The sequence below is a fragment of the Haliaeetus albicilla genome, chromosome 13, assembly GCF_947461875.1.
Source record: "Haliaeetus albicilla chromosome 13, bHalAlb1.1, whole genome shotgun sequence".
NCBI lineage: Eukaryota > Metazoa > Chordata > Aves > Accipitriformes > Accipitridae > Haliaeetus > Haliaeetus albicilla.
This window is the reverse complement of record NC_091495.1, coordinates 40,071,551-40,096,557: the sequence shown is the minus strand read 5'-3', so window position 1 is coordinate 40,096,557 and position 25,007 is coordinate 40,071,551. Positions and strand designations below refer to the sequence as shown.

The 25,007-nt window shown below is 40.7% G+C and overlaps 1 protein-coding gene across 5 annotated transcripts in view; it reads right to left on the bottom strand.

Moving 5' to 3' along the window:
- Positions 1-25,007, bottom strand: part of DOCK5 (dedicator of cytokinesis 5) — a 113,456-nt gene that overhangs the window by 63,439 nt on the left and 25,010 nt on the right. For all 5 annotated transcript variants that reach the window (XR_011327594.1, XR_011327595.1, XM_069801059.1 and 2 more), the window contains exon 2: positions 8,017-8,100. Coding sequence is in view for 3 of the 5 variants with exons in the window: in XM_069801058.1 (XP_069657159.1) it covers positions 8,017-8,100 (84 nt within the window). In the remaining 2 variants the exon portion in view is untranslated. The remainder of the gene's footprint in view (positions 1-8,016; positions 8,101-25,007) is intronic.

Sequence of the window (25,007 nt, the reverse complement as noted above, 5' to 3'; positions counted from 1 at the left end):
ATGAGCAGACAGGAGAGAAGAAAAGCTGTGGGCAAGTCACTCCCGCTCTTCTTTCACCACCTCGAAACTGTGAGACAAAGGGTTTTTTCTCTCCACCCTCACCTTCGTCATTTGTCTTGGCTATGTAAGAGCTATGCATGATCAAGCACTCATTCCACTGGGTGCCTGTTCCTTGCCATAAGCAACAGTTTCTCTCACCTTCAGTCCTCCTGAAGTTACTCTACTGGAAATAACAAACTAAACATTTTAGAAGAAGAATCTGCTCCATTTTAAATGCTGATGTGCAGACAATGTCCCTTGTGTTGCTCTGGGATAGGATGCAAACTTGCACTTTCTCACTGACTCTTAGCCACTAAAAACATCGTTCCAAATGTGAAGACTCTCTGCGACCTCAACTCTCAATTAACCATGCTCCTAGAGCACCGTTTTTTGACTCTTCTCCTAAGGTTCTACTTGCATTGAAACTGAAAACACTGACCCTACCTCTTAGCAAACATGTAGGATATAGATTATGGTCTATAATGCATGAATGATGTTCAGAGCTATCAAGACAGACAACACCGATCCAAGATGATTATGTTCAGCTGACTGGCAGAGGGAGCTGCATCAAGGCAGCAAAGGGACTTAAGGGAATAATGAGGCAAGGAAGAGAGGAGGGGAGGGTGGTTTTTTGGGAGGGTTTTGGGGGTTTTTGTTTCTTTTTGTTTTTTCCCCCATGTATTTATATATTTAGCAAAGAAGGTTCTTATAAAGAACCACGGATCTGAGACCCCTCGACCATTTTGGCCTGTTCAGGACACTGGTTGAGAGAGGCCCTTGGGAGACAGTCCTGAAGGGCACAGGGGTCCAAGGAAGGCTGGACATTCTTCAAGAAGGAAATCTTAAAGGCTCAGGACTAGGCTATTCCCATGCACCACAAGACGAACCACCGAGGAAGACAATAGGCCTGGCTGAACAGGAGGCTTTTGCTGGGACTCAGGGAAAAAAAGGAGAGTTTATCATCTTTGGAAGAAAGGGCAGGCAACTCAGGAAGAGTACAGGGATCTTGTTAGATCATACAGAGAGGAAATTAGAAAGGCAAAAGCTCAGCTAGAACTAAATCTGGCCGCTGTCATAAGAGACAACAAAAAATGTTTTTACAAATATGTTAATAATAAAGAGAGCCAAGGAGAATATCTATCCATTATTGGATGCAGAAGGGAACATTGCCACCAAAGATAAGGAAAAGGCTGAGGTACTTAACGCCTTCTTTACCTCAGTCTTTAACAGCAAGACTAGTTATCCTCAGGGTACTCAGCCCCTGAGCTGCAAGACAGGGATGGAGAGCAGAATATACCCCCCATAATCCAGGAGGAAATAGTTAATGACCTGCTATGCTGTCTGGACACTCACAAGCCTATGGGACCAGATGGGATCCATCCAAAAGTATCGAGGGAGCTGGCAGAGGAGCTTGCCAAGCCACTCTCCATCATTTGTCAGCAATCCTGGTCAACAGGGGAGGTCCCAGACGACTGGAGGCTGGCCAATGTGACGTCCGTTTACAAGAAGGGTCGGAGGGAGGATCTGGGGAACTACAGGCCTGTCAGCCTGACCTCGGTACCAGGGAAGATTACAGAGCGGTTCATCTTGAGTGAGCTCACGTGGCATGTGCAGGATAACCAGGGGATCAGGCCCAGCCAACATGGGTTCATGAAAAGCAGGTCCTGCTTGACCAACCTGATCTCCTTCTATGACCAGGTGACCCGAGTGGATGAGGGGAAGGCTGTGGATGTTGTCTACCTGGTCTTCAGTAAGGCCTTTGACCCTGTCTCTCACGGCATACTCCTTGAGAAGCTGGCGACTCATGGCTTAGACAAGTGTACTCTTCGCTGGGTGAAAAACTGGCTGAATGGACGAGCCCAGAGGGTTGTGGTGAATGGAGTTAAATCCAGTTGGCAGCAGGTCACAAGTGGTGTTCCCCAGGGCTCAGTATTTGAGCCAGTTCTGTTTAATATCTTTGTCAATGATCAGGACGAGGGGATCGAGTGCACCCTCAGCAAGTTCGCAGATGATGCCAAGTTGGGAGGGAGGGTTGATCTGCTTGAGGGTAGGAAGGCTCTACAAAGGGATCCGGACAGGCTGGATCGATGGGCCGAGGCCAATTGTATGAGGTTCAACAATGCCGAGTGCCAGGTCCTGCGCTTGGGTCACAACAACCCCATGCAGAGCTACAGGCTTGGGGAAGAGTGGCTGGAAAGCTGCCTGATAGAAAAAGACCTGGGGGTGCTGGTTGACAGCCGGCTGAATATGAGCCAGCAGTGTGCCCAGGTGGCCAAGAAGGCCAACGGCATCCTGGCTTGTATCAGAAATAGTGTGGCCAGCAGGACTAGGGAGGTGATTGTTCCCTTGTACTGGCACTGGTGAGGCCACACCTCGAGTCCTGTGTTCAGTTTTGGGCCCCTCACTACAGGAAAGACCTGGAGGTGCTGGAGCGTGTCCAGAGAAGAGCGACCAAGCTGGTGAGGGGCCTGGAGCACAAGTCTTACGAGGAGCGGCTGAGGGGACTGGGGTTGTTTAGCCTGGAGAAAAGGAGGCTGAGGGGAGACCTGATCACTCTCTACAAGTACCTGAAAGGAGGGTGTAGTGAGGTGGGTGCTGGTCTCTTCTACCAAGTAACTAGTGATAGGACAAGAGGAAATGGCCTCAAGTTGTGGCAGGGGAGGTTTAGATCGGATATTAGGAAAAATTTCTTTACTGAAAGGGTTGTCAGGCATTGGAACAGGCTGCCCAGGGAAGTGGTAGAGTGACCATCCCTGGACGTATTCAAAAAGTGCGTAAACAAGGCACTTCAGGACATGGTTTAATGGGCATCGTTGATGGTTGGACTCAATGATCTTAAAGGGTTTTTCCAACTTAAACTATTCTATGATTCTATAAATTAGAGCTTAGGGTGGGGCTTTTTTGTTTTGTTGGGGTTTTTTGAGGGGGGAGGGTTGTGTTTGTTTGGGTTTTATTTGTTTGTTTTTAAGCATAGTTTTGTCCCCTTTCTCTAGCAATAAGAAGGTAAATCAGCTTGACCACATAAGCCCCAATATTCCAGTAGTGAGTTAGGAGGAAAGAAGATATTCCATTCCTTCCACAGGATGAAGATAAGATTATACATTGATCATGGACCAATGGATAAAGTACTGGATTAGGGATGAGAAGATTTAGGTTCTATTTTTATCTAAGTTGTAATTAATTGAATGGTCAAGTAGAAGTTATTTAGGGTGTGATACAAAGCTCGTGGAACTTAAGAATATTTTTCCAGTGATTTCAATTCCATTTGACACAGTCTTTCAGCCCTTCTACACCACCACTTCCTCGTATTTAAAATGGCTTCTTGGCATTAACCACATTCCTGTAAAATATTTTGCGATCACTGCCTAAAAGCATGTTGTATATTATTACGCAAAACTATTTCAGCAAGTATCTCATGCAGTTTTTTCAGAATTCTGCTCCAATTTTCAATAATCTTATCCATCATTTTAAAAGGAACAAAAGCTTTTGGCAGTGGTCAATTGATTACTTGATTTCTTCTTAAAGAAAACCAAAATCTGCCCTAAAGCTTCAGAGGAATGATAGACTATTTAAGTGTTTCTCTTGAGTACTTTCCCCAAGCAGAGATGTGCTAAATGGAGAAAGGCTTTTCAGTTGAAGATGACATGGCAAATTTCAGCTACTACAACACTCTTTCAAACTGAAGTCTGATTAAGACTACAAGGATAGGAGACTTGCAAAGAAAGGTCATAAAGTTTTGGTTTTGTTTTTGTTGTTTTTAAATAGAACACAGGTCCTCAATTGTACCTTTCATTAAATGGATTTTATGCAATATATAAAAGATCAGAAGATCTAAGAAAAATTATTCAAATTACAATAGTTTAGACAATGAAAAGTTATACACAGCAATCCCAGGTCACGTGCTTAACCACAAGGTCTTTGTTCCTCTTCCACTGTAGTGTGCTGTTGCTCAGTACCACAACGTACACCACTGCACTGTACTGAAATAAAACAAGGAATTGCTTCCTTTACCTACAGGGGTCAGAGGAAGGATAAAAGACTGAAAATAGGAACAAATTCAATACAAACTTATTTTCATCAGGAGAAGAAACTGATCAGAATCATGGTATGTGGGCACACGTTCCTTCTACCCACAATTTGGCTATTTCCCACAGCTTGCAACTGCAGATTAGAAAAGATTCCCCTAAACAGAAATGTATCCTCCCCAGCTCACTGCTCAAGGTCAGATTCCCAGAGAGTAAGTAAATCCTGCACTGAAGCAATGTTCAGTTGGATGCAGCAAGTTTCCTTCTTTTCTTGGATTTTGCAGCATATGCCCAGTCTTGACAATATTTGGCAAACAACAGGATAAGCACGCGCTGCTTACCTTATTATCAAGTGGAAAAAGTATTTTGTACAAAGACCTTATGCTCTTCTGCAACCAGACAGCCAACCAGAGAAAGGAGGAAAAAAAATACCTTGCTTTGCAGTTTACAAGAGTGTATCATGACCAAGACACCCAAACTAACAAAACCGCGCTTTGCAGAGGGTATATGTGTATTTGTTTTAAAGGGAAGGTAAGTCTAAGAAAACTGGTATCCTCCAGATCTTCATGTATAATAAATACACCATGGTGTTTCAAAGCACGCCTGAAGCCCAACTAAGACATTTCAAAAGTTATTTAAAATCAGTCTCAAAGTAAAACACTGAATGTGAAAATTTAGACCCTATCTACAGGGCAAACCTCACTTACACCTGCACCTAATAGCAGATCGACAAAGATGCAATATGCCACAATCTTCATTTTCCTGGACTGAAGGAAACGCTGCACAGTCTAGACTATGGAGTTATACAACCCAATAGCAAACAGCTCTCAGGTTGTCCCTATATGGATTTGAGCTGCATCGGACATCAGCAAATTAGAGCTTGTACTAGAAATATTTGAAACCTTTAGTTCAAACTGCTCAGTCTGTGGTTTCAGTTCTGATGACCTTCACTCACAATCCAAACCTAACTGTGTAGTTGTAACTGAGACTTATAAACATCAGGCAAAGCATCTGTTTAGAAAGCTTTACCAACAGAAGTGCAATGCCAGAGTCTCACCCCAAATTGGGCCAACTTTCCAAGGACTTCCAGTCTTTGCAACAGGCCTCTAACTCCTGATAGCATGCACTAGCATAAATGAGCAGGGATTTTGCAATTTAAAGGTACTTTCTCTTGTTGTGAGGCCATTAGGCAGTACAACAGCAGCACCTGACTGCAGGCACTCCACCTTAAGAGTCTGAGAGACACTACAGTCTCTGGCAAAGCCAAGTAACTGTAACCTTCGTGTACCACGGAGGCCTGCACCAAAATGCATCCATACCTTGTGCCTTGCACTTTAATTCACTTTATTGCTCTTTGCTTCTCACACACCTCCCCCAGTAGCTCAGCTGTATCAGTGTTATGTCTCAAAGCTGTTCAGCCCGTTGAGAATCAGATAACGTTTATTGTTAACAGCAAAACCCAGTGCAAGCTTCAACCTTGCTGCTTCACTGTCAAGGAACAAACTGTGCACTTCAATTCTTATAGACAGAGCAGAGCCAGCCAAAACCCCAGATGCAGAATATAAAGAGCTTTCAAGGGAAGGCTGTTTGATACACAGCCAGCCTTTGCTGAACATGGCTGAGGAATAAGTACCTGCTGACTTCAACCAGGAGGAAAAAAGAGGCATGTTCTAGATGACTGACAGAGCAGGAAAACTGGGGTGCAACAGCCCTGAGAACCTTCTGGTAACTCACAAAAGATGCTTCTGTGCATCCTGAGATAGGGAACAATAGCAAGGAGCAAGATTTTCCAAGTGGCTATTACCATTACCTGAGAGCCTCTGGACAATCCTGAAAAACTCTGCCTTAATCCCCTAAAAAATATGACCGATAGCCTAAGGAACACCCTCAGCTGGGAGCTGCAGGGATAACTTACACTGGCTGAAAAAAGGACTTCACAAGGCATCTCTGAGCCTTTCTTCTTGCAAAACCAACGCCCTGGTTAAATGGAACCTTTTTCTAAATTGAGAGTTGTGTATCCAGATAAGAACAGTGATAAGTGGAACAAAACCCCACTTTTATCAGACTGGAGTTGTATTTGTAATCATACATCATTAGCATAAGAAAAAACAGAAAAGCTTCTTGTGAGAACACTAATTCTCAAAAACACAACCCGCCTATCTGGAAACAAAGCTGAAAGCTGATGTCACAAAAGAAAGAAAAATAGATACAATAAGACATGAGAATTTCCTCCCAAGCAGACAGAACACCAGAATTTGGAATTTTTAAGATAAATTTATGGGAAATAAGACCAGACCCACAGAGAAGTTACCATCTTGGAGACAATTTGCATATTTTCCTTTAGATTCACAAATGTCTGGCCTGAATTTTTTGCTGGTCTTTCCAGAAAAGTTTTCAGTTGTACTGCAGTAATTCCTAGGTGCCTCAGTCACAAATTAAGATGCCACACTGGTGGCTCAGCATATGAAAACAATGAAAACACGTTCACTTTCCCAAACAATTTACAATCAATCTTCTCACACTGAAGTTCCAGACTGGGACATTTCAGGTAAAAAACAAGGATGCCATTTGGGTATTCATTTCCTATTCTTGACTGTCTCTCTGTTAAACAGCTGATTATAGACCAAGTACTAGGATTAAACAGTGATGTTGCTTTAAAAAAAAAAAAAAAAAAAAGAGGAAGAAATAGCCTAACATTTTGGGAAGTACAAGATGCATCTTCATGAGGGCAATTTTCATCCCTGACACTCCCTCTTCCTTGTGTTTTTTGCAAAACCAGTTCAAAAATTAGTACTATTACACAGGGATTTTCTTCCCTTTCTCCCTCTCTCTCTACTCCCCTGCCACACTCACCACTATCACACACATCAGTGTACAAACACACATCAGCAACATAATCTGCTTTGACATGTAGGAACTGGCTGGCTGTTTCCAGTGTCAAGGTCAAAGAGAAGTGGAAAGAGAACAATTGGCTAAGAACAAATTGCTAAACACACCGCTTGCTGCTCCCAGCAGAGATACTGAAGAGTTTTTGTATGTTGAGCCTTTTTCAAACTGATGCTGCTTGTGAAAATTATTGAGTTTATATTTTGGGAAGAATCTTTAAATTTTGGAGAGCCTTCCAAACAAAGTAGTGACTAGTACATTCTTTAAAATAATTAAATGGCTGTGTTCCATTCCTGATATTGAAATCTTCATTAAACAGTCTGGTTTAGTAAGTGGATATGAAACACACAAGTGTAATTTTCATCTTGTTTAAAATAGGCATTTTGTTTTCCTTTCTTCAAGATGTTTTACATTAAGGTATGTATTATGAAAAACTTCCCAGTAAAGTACTGGGAGAAACAGCCTAAAAAAGGCATGGAAGCTCCACAACTGGAGGCTTTTTAAAACACATAATGCCAGTTTGTGATATTATGGTTTAAACCAACATTACTTTTGAAACAATTAGACCTGCCCTCTCTTTTTCTTTCATCCACTGCCTCCGTTGTCTCAGATCAAAGAACGAATTCAGGTTAAAAGCTACTTTTTAAAAATTACTATTATTTTCCAGCTGGATCAGTTCATCACATGACTATGCAAGCACTTGGCCCAGCACAAGGAGGAGCCAAGGTAAACAGGCGTGGTGTGAAAACAGGAATTAACAGCGAGAAGTAAGTGTTTCTTTCTCTTGCAGTGCTGCCTTGAGATACCACTGAAATCTTACCTTGACAAACCTCCGCCAGGAACAGCATAGATATGATTCCCACTTCTGTACTTCATGCATTTTTAATACTGTTTTAAAAGTAAAGCGCATACAGCAAACACTACATAGCACGCTTTGCGCTTTTGGGCATATCAGAAGTTTAAAATCTAGATCTAAAATTTGTATTATTTAAAAAAAAAAATCCTGATTTGTTATATTTACTTTCAAAAACCACTGTAAAGTACTTGGAAGTGATGTGCAACCTACCTTCATACATCTCCAAAATGTGAACAGTATCGCCAACTTGCAAGGAGAGCTCCACATCTTGGACAGCGTCGTAATTGTAGATTGCTAAAAAGGGGAAAAGGTGGGAGAGAGAGATGAAAAACACAATCGTGAAAGCTGTGAGGTAATCAGATTTTGAAATCTGGTATTGTGGCACCTGTCAAAGGCAGAATATGGTTTTGAAAAGGCACTGTAAAGTTACTAAGCTATCTTGTGTATATAATACACCAGAAAAGTATGTAGCATATCTACTTCCAGATTCTACCGTCAGTTCCTGCAAGGATAAGAAACATTATTCTTAACAGCCAACAAAGTTTCTCTTTTACCTTTAAGAATACACATATGTGACGCTATATGAAGAAGCTGTATCTTCCCACTTTACTGACAACCTGCCCAGCAAAGGTCACTATTACCTTAGGCAGAGGTTTTGGATCCATTAGGTAATTGACATTTTTTTATTGGCATTTCACAGGACTAACTGCAATGTGGCACTCGCAAGCACTAGCAAAACAACATTAATTGGATGTCATAAGAAAAAATGCCACTATTCTATACTAAATGCCTCAGACTATTTGTTACTAAAGGCTCTTCCCAGACAAGAACCAATCTTAGCACAAAAACTTGAGATTCTCTGCAAATTTAATCCCTACCAAAGACAAAGCTAATCTGAATGCTTATCGGATTTCCAGTGGGAATAGGATTAAGTCCAGAAGCCCATGCTTCTAAACTGCCTTTTCTCTGGAACTTTCTTGAGGTGCACAGTTTCACTGCGCAAAGCAGAAGAGCCCTCCTTAGAGCTGCTAGAGGCTTGTCAAGATGAGAAAGTTTAATTTGAATTTGCTTTCAAACCAGTGCAAGTAAAAAGAAATAAAGCAGTCAGGAAAATGCTTTCCTATGGTTCAATGAATTGATCGGCTAAGTCAGAACAGGCCACTCCTCTACAAAAATGACATTATCTTATTTATTTATTTAGAACACTGGTTTAAGTACAGATCACATCTTAAATACAGCTTCTCATGCACATAAGTGTTGTATTTACATAGCCAAATCTGTTCCCCAATGTATCAGTGAAGTAAGCACAATGTTTATTTTTAAGAAGGCAAATAAACCATGCAAACATTTTCAGGGGGCTTTGGGAAAATTCTTCAGACTTCAGAGGTTTGTATTTGAAGAACTCACTCCGAAAATTAAATAAATAAATTAAAAATTGAGCTCTTATGTTAGGAAATTCGCATCAAATGCCTATCATTTCCACCAAGATGAGGTATATTGCCTCCTGGCAACGATCCAGCATAAACAAATGACTGTGGCTTACCACACCGGAAATTCTCTCATATATACTAGCTTTCTTTAAAATATTGTAACTATAAATAATCCAACAGAAGTAGGCAGGCGATCTGAATTGCCTGCAGTATCTAAAATAGACCCTGATCACAGATACTTATTTTCTTATGCTGCAGGGGCAGTGTTTGTTCACAGTGGCCCTAATTCATGCCTACCATAACTTCAGTGCCTGCAGAGATACACAGGCACAGAGTACGCACTGAACCTATTAACGTTGTTTTCCAGAGGGTTACAGGAATGTTCGTGGACTTTTGCTCCTAAGGCACTAGCTGCTCCAACTTCCAGCTTCCTCTCCCTCCCCGCAATGGTGTTGTAAGCCAAGATATTAAAACTGACTGGTGATCTGGATATTCAGTTTAGACACCTTAAAGGCCCCAGAATAGGCCTGAAAGTAAAAATCCCACCAACATTTTTGCAGAAAAATTTGGATAATGTTTATGGCCAAACATGACCGTACACAGGAGTAGATCAGAGTAATCCATTATGAACTACCTTGTATTGACAGATGCTGAGATCATAACTTGACGGAAGAGCTGGTTAATACTGTATTCGATTCAGTTAAAAAGAAACTGTTCTGCCAGATACAGAAAATAATTCCACAAGGGTTTGCAGAGGTCAGCATAAAAGTGCAGCACCCGACCCAAAGGAAAGTAAACTCCCTGCGGCCATGCCTTCTGTTGCCGTAAACCTGCCAAATCACTAACGTTAAGCAGGGATGTTGCAATCCGTTACTTGGATGGGACATCTCCAAACTTCCCCAAGGAGCAGCAGGAAGCAGTGTGGATGGATAAAAAAAATCCAGGCTTCCTTTGGAGTTGCTGCTGAACTGTTGGCCCATAATGTGCTCCGGGGAAACTGCACTACAGAGGAGGTGTCATTCCTCAGGTGGAGTCCAGGCATCAAGCAGTCTATGAACATTAATAATCCTATAGCACTGTCAACAGACTCAGAAGATTTAAAGCAGAGCACCTTAGCCAATTTCTAACTTGGCTGATTACATTCTGTCTACTGAAGCCTCCTCCTGTGGTTACAGCTGGACTGCCTTAGTTTCTGTCCTAAAATGCTGTTTGGGATTCCTGTTTCATGGCTGTGCTCACCATGAGAAATGGCTGCTGTTTAGAAATGCACGTGTGCTTATATGTATAGGGATTCCTACATACAGTTTCTAGATGCCTTGGGTTTCTCTGGGACAAACAGACATTATATAAATACCAGTCTGTATTCTTCCATAAATTGCTGCTTTAGCTTCAGACAAAAGCAGTCTGAGCAGCACCAAGTGTCTAACAGAAAGGTGGGCGGGCATCAGACAAGCCTTTCTTTTGAGAACACAGACAGTTAATTCAAAACCAAAGAGCACAACAGCCACAAGAAGAGGGAGAACTAAACACTGCAGCTCCCTTCCACTCACCAAAGATCACAACAACCACAAGACAGAGAACTAAACATTGCAGTTCCCTTCCCTTCTCTTCCCCTGCTTTACCAGAAAGGTTTCAGATCCCGATGTGTAGCATTTACAAGCTAAAGGGACATGCTTCTGCTCTGCATATCAAAAAAAAGGCAAGATTTGTAGTATCTTGCTTTGCTAGATTGAATTAAGCAAGAACAGAGGGTCACTGTATATAAAATCTCCTACCCAATGGTTATGCACAAGGTTATAAGACAAATTGCTCGCATATTTTCCCTGGGAGCTTTACTGTTTGCAACTGATGCTTCCTGCTCCTTGAAGTCAGTCCTGTCCGAAATAGTCCATCTGCAGTTATTTGAACTGCTTAGCCTCTTTTTCATTGTGTGTATTTAATCTGACCTCTTTCAGACTTAAAAGAAAAATGAAGTTGCACATAACAAACATGGTCATGGCATGAAAAAATAAAAATCCTTCATAGAAAACCCTGACAGAGCAGCAAGAAAGGAAGAAAGAGAAAAAAATTACAGAGACTTTTGCCCCCAAATTTGCAGGAATATATGAAGTTAAGTCTTTTCACTTCAAGTTAAACTTCAGTTGAGATTTTGTCCTTTGAAATTCACTTTAGAATGGTGATCCTGTTCCTTTTATCATCCTGAATGAAAAGCAGCACTGAAGTCTAGCAAATTTGATCTAAATAAAGAGGCAGAAGTGGAAAACGTGATCTGCAAGAAGGAGATACTGGGTTTGGTTTAATGATCCTATTCTTTGAGCATAACTAGAGGCGATGTATCATATTATTTAATTTGCAGTCCCCCAGTTTGATTAGTGGAAAGTTTAAGAAATGTTTTTTTCAACAGTGCATCCAGCCTATGGAATTCATTAGGAGGGAAGGTCAGAGGAGTCATCACTGGGGCTGGTTTGAAAAGGGCAACAGATAACTTTATGACCGGTGACAGCAGCCAGAGTAATGTAGGTGAAGATAAGGAGAAGCAGTTTTCATGCTTCAGGGCAGAAGGTGATTCCTCAAAACGGATGGAGAAGGAACTCTAAAGGCATTGCACAACTGGGTGTGCACACTGGATGTTGGGGGATACACTGTTCTGTTCTGAAGCATCACGCAATAGTCATCACCAGAAACAAGGACTACACGAACGGCAAAGGAAACCTGAGATGGCCTGGACTTTCCAGGGTAGCCAGGGCTCTGAGTAATAGCTAACGGTGAGCTAGAAGTTTCTGAGAAGGCAGAGTTTGATGTGGGCTGGCACACGGCAGTATTATGATGGGAAGAGCAGGTTTAGTTATGTCAGTCCCTCCAGTTCTATGAAGACACAAGATTAATCACACCACACGTTCCTGATCTGTGAAACACCAGACAGTGGCACTTAAAACAGTAAGAAGCCTCAATGTCATGCATGGGACAGAAAATAAGAAGCAGCACAATTATATTACAAAAAAAAACCCCAAACCCCAAAACACACTTTGAAAAACCACAAAGCTTCACTTTGTCGAAGAGTCCTGGGAGAAGCCTTAATTTGCAAGAGGTCTGTCAGCAACTCATTGAGCCTGATCTAGCTTTTAGTGAAACCCGTGAGAGATTTGGCATATGTTTCCATGAAAGCAGTGTCAGGCTTACTTCTTCAGTGTCTACCAACAACATTCATTTGGAAGGAAGGTGATGGTGCAGTCAGCTCTGATGCCACATATGTAACTGGCTTTAAAGAGCCAGTACACATCTGGACAATTGATCTCCCGCATTAATGCAGTGTCTTTCACACACCAACACATGTTAGAACAGTAGCAACTGTTCTCTTCTACATGCAGAGAAACTGAGGACAGAAAAACTGAATGTCATCCTGTTCATCTGCAGCACATTCAGAGACAAAAACCAAATATTAATTCCTAGACCCATTTTAACCACAAGACTGTAACTCATTTTCAAAACTGTTCTCAAAGCGAAGCTCAGTTAAAATGTCTGCAACTGAAGTGAACGAGGCAGAAACTGTCCTATAATATTTTGTGTGTAATTCAAAGCAGAATGAAATTGAATCCTTCCCTCAATAACCTGTTTAAATGCATTTGAAATGTGGATTATTGGCCTGAAACACACAGCCACTGCAAGATCCGTTATCTCTAACTTGGCTCAAAATAACCACCCCTCCACCCATTACAAAAGACACGATAACCGCTTCCAAATACCATGTCCCACTTCTCTGAAGTCTGCCCTCACCACTATCTGATAGGAGAGGGCTGTGGCTTGCTTCCTCTGAACAAAGAATCACATTCAGTGCTGTTGCAATAACCAGACTTCATCTCATTACATCTTTCAACTGAAGAGTCAAAAACTATTGTACGGAAACAGAAGTATGTGCTTTTATGCTGCAACAACCCTGTATTAAGAAATGGCATTTATGCTGGACAGCCCCATTTGGAGAAGCCTGGTATGCTATCTGTTGCCAAGATATAACCAAAAAAACAGTGGCTTTATTTAAAAAACAAGGAACTGCCCAAGGAATTAATTCTTAATAGGAACAAAGGCTTTCTGATGTTTGAGCAAAACATTCTTGTAACTTCCCAGGAATTTGTGTCTGAAAAATTGAGAACAGCATAATTAAGATTTATATGTCAGACTACTTAATAAAAAAAAAAAAAAAAAAAAGGCAGTAATGGTTCAACACTGTGAAACATGCACATTAACTGACTGTTATGAAAAAAAATACTACTCCTGAACTGGTTGATGCTGACATTCAGTCTCAAATCTACAGAATTCCAAGTGACTGCGTAGCATTTTGAATACAAATAATCCAGAATAACAGGATTATGCAGATGGAAATGCTTTAATTAACAGCCGCCATCAGACTTCAGAGTCAAACATCTGATGAGCTAGAGGTGGACCTTTAATATCTTGTGTACTTACTGTTTCAGGCTGACCTCACAAACAGGAATACACTTGGAAGGACTTCTACCTATCGTTAAAAATTTTAAGCTGGATAATCTTAAAAATGGGCATTAAATCGACTGAGAAATTATACCGTCTGCCTATGTGGGAGGATATGGCATGGCCTTTCTAATTTGGATTCTGTAACTGTCAGTTTCTATATTCATTCCTTTCTTTTGAGAACCATGAGAAAAGCAGGAAGATCCACTGTCCTCAGCATGCTTCCAACACTTGCAGTTCCAACCTAAGACTATTCCAATAAGCAAACCAAATAAGGGTGTTTGTTACCTGCTCACCTGCCAAGGACAAGGAAGTGTACCTGCCAGATGCACAGTTGATCAAAAGCCTGCTAAGATTTTCTGATTTCCTCTGAATAACAGAATATTATCCTGGAGCTGGGATAGGCAAATAATCTAAGGTGTTGCAGAGACTGTCCTGCACAAACAGTCTAAATGAAACTAATTTCCAAATTTGGGACTGGGGAAGATTTTCTCTTTCAGTCATGCCATCATCAGCTTCTGGATATTCCTGTCTCTCTCTTCATCATAGATTGGATCAGATGCTAGGATCAATGGTTTAATCTCTTAAAGCCTGGATTGCTTTAGGAAAAAAAAACAACTTAACAACCTCAGCCCATGGGAATATGGATGGCTTCACAAGAGTTACACAAGTGCTCCAACTAGATGATCTAATGGTCTCTTATGGCTTTAAACTCTACAGACTAAAACCACAGTCAGTTCCACAACAATGCTCTGGAGCAAGTGGCAGACCCAACGACAAATTAGCCCATGTATTTTAATTAGAGCTTCTTAGTAGATTCAGATCAGGCAAACTGAGATGATTCAGAACTGTTGAAGCAAGAGAGATACTGATTGTAAAGGAAAAAGAAATAATCTCCATCTTTTCACATCTGCAGAATTCCCATTAATCATCTTCCCCTCAAATATTTATTGCAAAGTGTTTATACCACAGTAGCTGTATGAAAATAAAGGAGATTCTGTTCTCAGAGTGCATCTATATTGCAATATAGGACAGAGATATACATCCTAAACATATACTGATTTGGATACCAGTAATAACGTCATCACAACATAAGCTGTTTTGTCTCTCTGTAAGTGTGCTTGGGGTAGAAGCAGACCAACTGTAGCTGCTTCTTTGGTCTGAACCACACAGAAACCCTCTGTTACACTGATGAGACTCTAAAATAAGTTTTCTTGATGACCAGTGACTTTTCCAGACTTACTTTTATGTCAGTGGCTAACACAGCGAGGTTACAGTGCATTGGTTGTCGCATTATGGTGTACTAACCCAGACTTTGTTGTATACAAGCAGATAGACACTTGGAAAAAATCTTGAAATCTCTCTCCTCCCGTCACTAAGTGCACATTTTAAAGTAGCTCCACATTTTGCCCAGATGGAAGAACTTTAAAGTCTTGGCCCCACCCCTGCCTCCTCCTCACAACCAGGCCATGGAAACTAACAGCAAAGAAAACCTACAGTAGGAAAACCACCAGAAAACAAGTCTCTCCAAATACACTCAGACAGGCATTCATACACATACCCTGGGCAAAATCCTGCTGTGGTAGAATGCACTGAACTTCACCCGCTGACTAAAGAATCAACTCAATTCAGAGCTTCTAGGATTTGCAATAACCCACTCTGACCCCCAAAGTTACACGAATATCCTTCATCTCCAAAAGTCAAATTTTCCCTTCTACCCATCTCAACATGGAGTTTAAAGCTCTGTTTTCAGACATGCAGCGATTTTTCTAAACCATTTTCCTGAAAACATGTACCAGAATAACATATAGCACAGTCACAGTACATGATAGAAAGTATGCATTTTATTTTACATATGGGTAACACATACATGAATCGTTAGCTGTGTAATTTTCTTCACTAGGCTCTCTACTTCCTTTTATTATTTTCACTCTAAAGGGCCCTTAAGGATTTTAAGATCAGATAAAGAATTAATCTACATTAGCTGTCTCAGCTTATGTCTGGAGTAAGAGGGAGTGCTGTGAGCCAATGGAGGAATAAATCAGTACTAGCAGTGTAGGAGCCAACCTGCTCCTGAATATACTACACCCAACTTAATCCAGTGCTTGATTAAAAAAAAAACAAAAAAAAACCCTAAAAAACAAACAAACAAACAAAAAAACCCAAAAAACCCAAACCCAAAACCTAGACCTGCAATTCCAGTCTCCTTGGAACATCATGAAATGTCCACTTCTGCAGATACACAGATGAAAAAAGAAAATAGCCTAGCCTCTCTTCTTGAAGACTCACACTTTTGTAAACTTTTATCAGGCGGCCTTGATGCATCTTTCTACAATAACCACTTAAGGTTGCCTGCAAGATTACCTAGGGTGTGGTTTAGAGGAATCCCCTTAGCTTTTGTTCCTGCTTCATTACCAGCCTCCATCTACTTCCTGCAGTCAGTGAGAATGCTGCCCACCTAACAGTGTTCAAACATAAAAAGGGAAGATAAAATAATGAAGTGTTAGCCACAGTGTAAAACAGTTTTTAAGCCTACAGTCTGTTTCAGGTCTGGCTGATTCAAACTAAACAACATGCAATAGCATGTCAGTGTTTGAGTGGAGTGAACAGATGCAGGAGCACCCAACTTGGAACTCCTGTGCCAAAAGCAGCTTCCAAGTGTAAAAAGATGACAACACACTGCTTTTTGGGTCTGGAAGGTGGTCCTTGACTTAAGGTTCTCAACCCAGCTGCTGGAAGATCTTGCAGTTTCATCGAGCCAACCTTCCTTCAGTTGACACAGAAGAAAAGAAGCCAATGACACCGAATTGCCATCCCTGTTTTAGTGGTGCTCAATTCTGAGCAGTATAAAGTTGGCTCAGGGAGGAAAGGTGCAGCAACAGCTGCCAATGTTGTTATTACTGCTGCGCTACAGAGAAACCTCAGATCCTGGTGCTATCAAAGCTGCATCTTCTACCAGCTCTAATTTCACAAAACATATCTACCTAGTGTGTCTAATCACTTCATTCATTTACCAAGATACACATTCAACTGCTTTCACTGTGACACAGTGACCTTCTCAACATGCAGGATACAAGACAAGACTGCTCCTTTTCATCTACTGGCGAGGCTACAAGAACTAGACACCATAATGACGGGTGGCTTATAGATCTTATTAGGTTAAAGGGTGCTTGATATTATTGTAAGGTGCATATCTTCCAAGCCCTGCAGCTTTATTCTGCCTCTTTGAAATCTGAGCAGTAACATCTAGCCTGAACAATTAGTATTCTCCCCAAAATAAATTAAATCATAGTCTTGTCCTTTAGAGCAATTGTTCTTACCCCGTAACACTGTTTCAACTATCATATGGCCACAGAAATCAACAGTTTTGCCATTAGCTTTAGCTGAATCAGAATCTGGTTTGTATTCAGGTTAGCCTACTGGTATCACAGGAATCCAATAAACTTAAAATATTATGCATCTTCTCAGTATTGTGCATTTTAGAAAAAGAGACCTGGAAGAAAATGGGCACATAACCACTCTTTGGGCTGTCCTCTACAAAAGAAGGTGTTCATACCTAGAGCCTTCTGAGTATTGTGGTACTTACATTCTGGTTTTAACAACTGGATATACCTACCAGAGGTCTGAAATACAGTTTTCACAAAAGTAACCTCTGATTTTGAATCTTTCCATTTTTATGGCCTGTGAAGAAACAGATCTCATTTACAATATGCATACAATTGCAACTGAATTTTACCATGTCTGTCTGTAATCCCATTTTTTCCTCCAAGCTCGCAAACGTGCAACTTGTGTTTGGATACATGAAGTACAAGAGTAACTTCTGCAATGAAATTTTCAAGCAGATTTGTAAAAGCGAAAAACCAAAACCATCACTTGATAAATTGGACAACTCAGCTAATTCGCAACTTGAAAGCGCGTGGCACTTTCAAAAGAATTAAGTGAATTTGCCACTGGCTTTAAATTACTGTCCTAGTTCTTACTGGGCAAAACATCAAAGGAAGTATAAAGAAAACTTGGAAATACTACTGTACAGAACTGTGAGTATTACTATCTAATGAGTTCTGCTGTATGCATTACTTCCAGAGGGAGTGGAGAGATGAGAGGAGGTCTAACAAGTAAAACACTTGAGCATGGAGTCCAACTGTGCCCACAGGCTAGTCTTCACCATAAAGTTCACTTGAGTTAAAACTTCAGCATTGTCCCTTGCTAGCGTCACACCTACACGTGTCAATGCTAAACTCAAGCTGATAGACCCACAGAGAATATAAAACAAAGGGTTCCCACTTCATCAGCTGCAAATGTAACCCACCTGAACTACAGCCATAAATTTTTGTACAAGTGTTCTCAGGCCTCCCACACCTTCCCCTTTCCATCCATGTGCTCTCCCACGATTTGCGTGAGAAGGATTCATAGCATGGCTTGGCCCGCTGCATTTTAAGAAACTTGGGATATACTGCCAAGAAACTCTTTACCTCCACTGGATAGCACCTCTATGGAAACCAGCACTTGAGCTAACTCATGCTGGCAGAGCTAACACAAGTAGAATTTCTAATATGCATAACCATAGGGATTTCGATTGGTCTCTGTATATCCAGTCCTTCTCATTCAATGTGGGCTTCGTAACAGATTACTCTCCCATAATGGATGCCTGTGGTTTCATTGATTCATGTTTGCAAAATGACACAAGCCCCTATCAGAAAACTGGCACTGCACAGTGAGTTTCTCACATTTCCAGAGACCTTTAATTCCAAAGCATTTTTATCTTGCCACCTATCTCACATAACAAGCAAATGGCAAACAGGGGAATAGTGTTGAAATGAGGAACAGGAAATCTTGGCTGGGAACTAAGGGTCTTACTCTGGAAGGAAAAAAGCCAAACAAGAATATTGATCCCTTTGTTGTCAAGAAGAATGAAGAACGACCTACTCCCAAATTTATAGTAAGCATATCAGTTTTAATTAAACTGCACAAGATGCAAGGAGATAAAGAATATGGAACTGGGCAGCATGCACTGTAGCTTTCCCTTCATTTCCTAGAGCTACTTTATTCCTTTACATTAAGCTCCATCTCTCTGCAGCTTGAAGTCCCCACTACATTATCAGAGCAATGAGAATGAGGTGCTGCAAGAATCAGGTCTCTAATATTTAAGCTAGTTACTCTTGCATTAAAAAAAAAAAAAAAAAAAAGGCGCTCTTTCAGAACTAATTGGCCACTATTTGCTCGTTACATTCTGAAACAGTATTAGAACTTTAGAGCTGAAGTTAAACTGTTTTATTATTACAGAGGATCAAAGTACCAAGCTTCCCAAGAGCAGAAAACTATTATTATCTCCATTGTATCTCAGTGAACTTTTTGCCCAGATTCAGCACTTTCCAGAATGAGGTCCACTTCTATTGCAGCAACACCTCCAAAAATTTGAGAGTAGAAGTGGCCAAAGAATAATCTCCACAGGACAATCACTACTTTTTTTAGATACATTCTGACAATGTGCCAGACACCTATCTGAAAGCTTCAAGAGGCTGCCAGAGCAATTAATCCTCTAAACAATGCTCCCCGCTCTATTCCTGGGAGATCTTCCTAGGAGGTACAGTCTGTACCAAAAAGACATTTTTATCATTTAAGCAACTGGTCCAACTAGCACTCTGTAACACCTTCCATTTTTGAAGGCAACCATGAACTGGCCGCCTAGAAAGCTGTTTAGTAATTCATACTATGTTCCAGTTTTATTAGCACGTGCTTCCTGGCAAATGCACCAAAATTCATTACAGTATTTTAGGCATTCAATCATAAGTTAAATGCATTGGACCTGAAAAACATAGTCTCATTCTGTTAGCAAGGGGATAAATGTGTTTATGACTTTAGACTAAGGTAGATTTAAGCTTGGCCATGGTTGTGTCTTTAGCATGGTAGCATAAATAGGATTTTTCTTTCCCTAAAAGCACTAATTGAAAGACATGTCCTACCAGTCAAGTTTAAGTGAAGTTAAATAGCAAAAAAGAAAAGTCAACTTTCAATTAAAGGAGCTTTGGCAAGTTTGCATGTAGAAGGGGTGTACATTTTTCAACTTTCAAATGATAAGGAAAGATTATTACACATTTACTGCTTCTTGATCAATACACTATTGGTTTAAGTTTTTTCAGTTCATGAACTTCTATTATTTTGCTTTTAACTTCCATAGTTCCTATCTCCATTTGTGCTAGCAAATAGAGTCCTATGCCAAAAGAAGAACCACAAGAATATGCAAGAGACTGATGCGCAATTCAGAACTGGTCAGCACACCCAGCTCTAGTGAAAGCTGGTACTTAAGGCCTCTTGACACCTCTGAACAATCAGGCCCACATCTAATTAGCAGGAGACAGCTCAGCCAAAACTCTAGAAGGCAGCTAGCAGTTCTGGATGCCTCAAGATAGGATTCAGAGCCTCCACAAAAGGGACCTGATTGTTAGTACGATGAACTGTATGATAGTTCCTAAACATCAGGACTGTTGGTGATGTTTCAAGGTGGATACCCAAGAGCTAAAGCACCCAGAAGTCGCAAGACACTTCTAGAAATATTGCTTTTCAAAGTAAGAATAAGAAAAGGAACGGTTACAGGTCTTGTTCATGTAAGCAATGCCTTTGAAGTCCACAGGATTAGTTTCACAGGGAACTGCTTAAGGAGTAGAGTAGTAATCACCAAAAGAAAAGACAGACTCAGGCTAATATGGATTAACAAAATATAGAAAGGACTATGGAAGCAAGAACTAGTAGCACAGCCAACTTTCACATGAAATAAACTGTAGACACAGCAGTAAAAATTGGGGAACTGAATCAGAAATAGTGTTGTATACTGCTCTGAAGATTCAAAACTTTTTGCTGTCAACTATGCCAAGTTTTTACTTTTCCCCATTTAAAGTTTTGTTGGTATTGCCATCAATATGACAATTTTTAGACACAAATCACAATAAAGCAAATAGAAGGAAAAATAAGTAGTTATAGAGTGTTTCTAACAGTAGAAAGGAAGACAGTCACTTCTGCAGTAGGAATGGGCTCTTCCATCCTTTTAGAGCCCTTGTCAGGAACCTGTTGCACAACAGTGGACTTAAGTTTCAGGTTAGAAGCATTCTGCAGGAATGGTAGGCATAAGGCAAGCAGCAAGTTGAAACAAATACGAATTTTGCTCTAATTTGACATGATGTACTGCTATCAGTACCGTGAACCTCCTTTGATCACAGACTGTATTTCGAGACAACTTTGCAGAAGATGTATGAGGTTTGAACATGAAGCCAAGACCTGATGGCCCAGCGTATCAGAAGTTATCACAAATCAAACCATTAGTAAGAAAATCCTATTCTGCAGCACTCTCTCTTCCTCTCTGATCCTTTGCATTTCTGCTCACATAAATCACAAATGTAGCCGGCAGGCACTGGTTTACATTTGAAATATTACTGCCATTCCTAAGACATGACGCAGCTGATTGTAACTCAACCACCACATGGTATTTTGACAAAGTAAATACTTCTTTGCGACAAGAATAGTCCTAGGCTCCGGTCCCTCCAGCAGGGAAAAATGTAAAGGATTTAAAAGGCCACCAGTAACTATTAGGGGTAATTACCTGTCAGTTTACAAAAAAAAAAAAAAAATCTATTAAAAAAGAAAAAAAACAACAAAATAAAAGATGATAGTTTGAAACTCAAAGGCTGCTTTTTGCCACTGTAACAAACAGCTTCTTTTGTATGGCTAAGGTATTTTAGCCATAGCAAGTGGCCATGCTTCTTTTGGAACCAGGTCAAATTGAGCCGTTCCCTTCAAATAGCCACCCATGTATCTGCATACTTGAAGTGCAAAATGGGAATCCCTGGAATGGGATGTGAAGAGGCAGGGAAATCTTGGGAATTAAAGCTGCCCAAAAGTTTCTCAACCTTTCCCTCCCAGCCCCCTGCCTTCAAAAATGCACCAGATCAAAACACTTTCCACAGAGCAACTGAACTGCTTTGTTTAATTAGCTTCCCTTCAACCCAACATTTTAAGACATTTTCTAAACAAAACATGACTCTGGTTTTACTCAGAGCCTATAAAGATTACTAAAATACAAATAGTGCATTGATCTACCTCACTGACCAGTGAAGTTTTTGTGGGCTCATAATAATATTTTAAGTTACACATTTAATAATTTGGAGAGATCATAGGCAACAAATATTGCTTAAGCTTTCACTTGCTCCTTCTAAGCAGAACATCACAATTTGTGGCTTTCAGCATTTTGCTGCAAGCTCCAAGTTTGTTGTTGGTTGTTGTTGGTTGAAGCATTTTGTGATATGTGGAGTGAATGGTCCATTATGGCCTGCAACTGCAGCGGACCAGCCACAATAATCTGCCTGGTCCTTCCCCACTCCTACCATACAAGCTCTATGAAACAGCCACTACCCCAAAAATAAGGGTAAATTTACATTTCAAGAGAGAGTCATATCAGTGCATGCAGGTGCAAGCCAGCACCTTCACCAAAATGCAAACTCTTCTGGACCTCACGTCTCAGAGCTCTTTCAGTAAAACTTTGGCTAAAATTTCTTATTCTGGAAGACCAGATTTGTAGACTGGCTGAACAATAGGTGCATACACAGATCAAACTACGTAATTATAAACAAACACTTCACATCCTGTTAGTTCGCAGTCAAAGGTAACATATAAAGCATGTGTACCTGATCCATCATTACAGTCACCTGGCTGAAAACTCAGCACTTTTCATTTCTGAATTGGTTTTGAACTGGGTCAGTTCCCTGGCTTACCACACTGCTACTGCCCAAAGGAAGGAATCAGAAAAAGTGGTCCGACTGCTTGTTCTGATAGCAGCCTGGATTTATAAAAGAATAGAATAGCTTATGATTCCACAGACTCCACATTCTCTCATACTTGGTACTGAAACCATTAATACAGCCTTCTCCAGTCCACAAAGGACACCTGCATGTTAGAACAGAGGATGACTAATGAAAGAATTGCTTTTACAACTGAAGGGTAACACTTAATGCAAACCCATATTACTGCCAGCAGAAAAAGAAAATAATTACATTGTTGATTCCTTATGTTCTAAGTTAATAATTTTAAAACAAACAGATACTAAAAGTTCAAAATTGCAGGGAGTCATTCAGGTATTCTTCAGAGCTGGCTCTTTTTTACTGAAAAGAGTCTGCATGAAAGGCATTCTGCAAATGACCCTTTCTTTTTGAGAGAAGCACTTGGCCAAGAATAGGTTACTTCATTTAGTTTGGCCCTGAAACTGACCAGCTTTCAAGGAAGATGCACCAGATAGTGTCTTTTCTTCCCAAATCAGAGGTGAAGCATGTTGCAAGGAAGCTTTGTGAGACCCAGAAAATCCTGTTGCTTAAAAAGGCAAGATGTTGCCCATCAGATGATCAGCAGTGGTTTTGTCCCTTTACAAGGCTGAAGCTTCCAAAATCCCATCTGTTACTGGGTTGAAAATTCATTGCAAGTGAGAAACTGCAAGCCATTTGTCTCTCACTTATGCTTCCCTAAAAATGCTACAGTTTCCAATCTTGCACTCTCTGCTGTCTGCCATTTCAAACTCAGCCCATATGCCATCTGTATTATCCATGGTAAAGGTAGCAGTCTCCAGGTTTAACCAATTGAGGACAAAACTAGAAGGCAGCAAATCAATTTGAACCCACAACCAACAAATCTGTAGAATATAATCCAGGACATAAACCATTCTGAACTGAAATGAACAAATCAGACAAGTGACATTGAATCACATCGTCTACTTCCTGGAATTTCTTACTGCATTGGTATGATTTACATGGCTGTGTTTAAAATAAATGCAAGTAGTTCTATATTAGTTTCCAAAGCACAGACTGCTAACAGCCACAATGTGTGTGTTCTTTCTGAAAAGAATGAATTTGTATCTTTACAATTCACAACTATCAACTTATCCATGCTACCGGTGAATGGCAATTGTTACCATCTAACGGCCTGTATCATACAAATCAGCGGCATTACCCTCATTACAACCACCTTCATAATTGGTACTAACAGACATCTTGGTTAGCAGGCAGATTAATGGCCCAAGAAGCTCACACTTTCCTCTCAATCCTCATTAACTTCTTCAAAGTAAGCACAAAACCAATGAGGACTGGTATCTGAGTGCAAAGCTTGAACACAGCACAGGATGCAACTGTAGACAGGAAACCGACAAGTCTGCAAACATCAAATTGACAAAATTATGATTCCATTAATGCCATGTATCAAACACTGACTGATAAAGCTAATCACTGCATAAATAATTTACTGCCTGTGGATTAACCCTATCAGTCCCGGTTGCAAATTAAATGCAAGAGCTGAAGCATTATAGACTCTCCGTCAGTTTGGTCCATGTGTCTGCATACAAGGGAAAGAAGTATCTTTTTCACACAGCTGTATGAACACACAGAAGGAAGGGGATAATTCCCAACAGCACACTTTTTGATCAGTAATGTAAGGGAAGAGGCAGTTTTTCCCTCCACCCTGCTTACTCACGAGCCAGTGCCCTTTCTGGGAGAGGAGCTGTCAGCAGCAGCAGTTAGCTCAAGCCAGCACAAAAAACTCACCCCGGAAGCTAATAAAAAGGAAGCTAGAGGAGTGCCTCTGATTCATCCTACTGCCCAAGGCCATTCTTGAGGTAGAAGAGCCTTGCTCACTGGTGTACTTAAAAAAACTCCACCATAATCTAGCACAGCCAATCATACTAGCATTACATAGTTTACTTGATTATAATACTAAAATTTTTAAACTCCTGATGCTCAGCGTAATCTCACCAAGTCGTACATATGGGCTCCCATATATAAATAGCCCGGGCTGTTACCTACACAGAAAGAAACAAAGTTCAGGGTGTACAATACTCCACACCCTCCCGGTTACCAGAGCAGAAACTAGATAAGGTTGTGCTGCATATAGTATCTCTGAAGCTTAAGCCACAGTCCTGCAAGAACTGCCTCTTCTCGGGCTGCCTCTCTGCAAAGCCACTTTGAAATCAAGTGGGTAACTTATTTCAAATTCATTCTGTGAAAAATGGTGCAGGATGAGGTTCTTCACCTTTGAACTCATGGACCGAACTTGAATGAACAACCTCATGGGAGTCGGGGCAATTAACACCTTGCAAGCATGAAATTAACGTTTTTTCTCACATCTACAAGTCCACTATGGAACACAAGGGGCACAGAAGATCACTCCTCATTAAAATAAACTATCAGAAGTTGTGGCATTAGCGGTTTCCTGCCTATTGTTCTCTGCCCAATTCTCACAAGCAACCTCAAAATCGTGTGG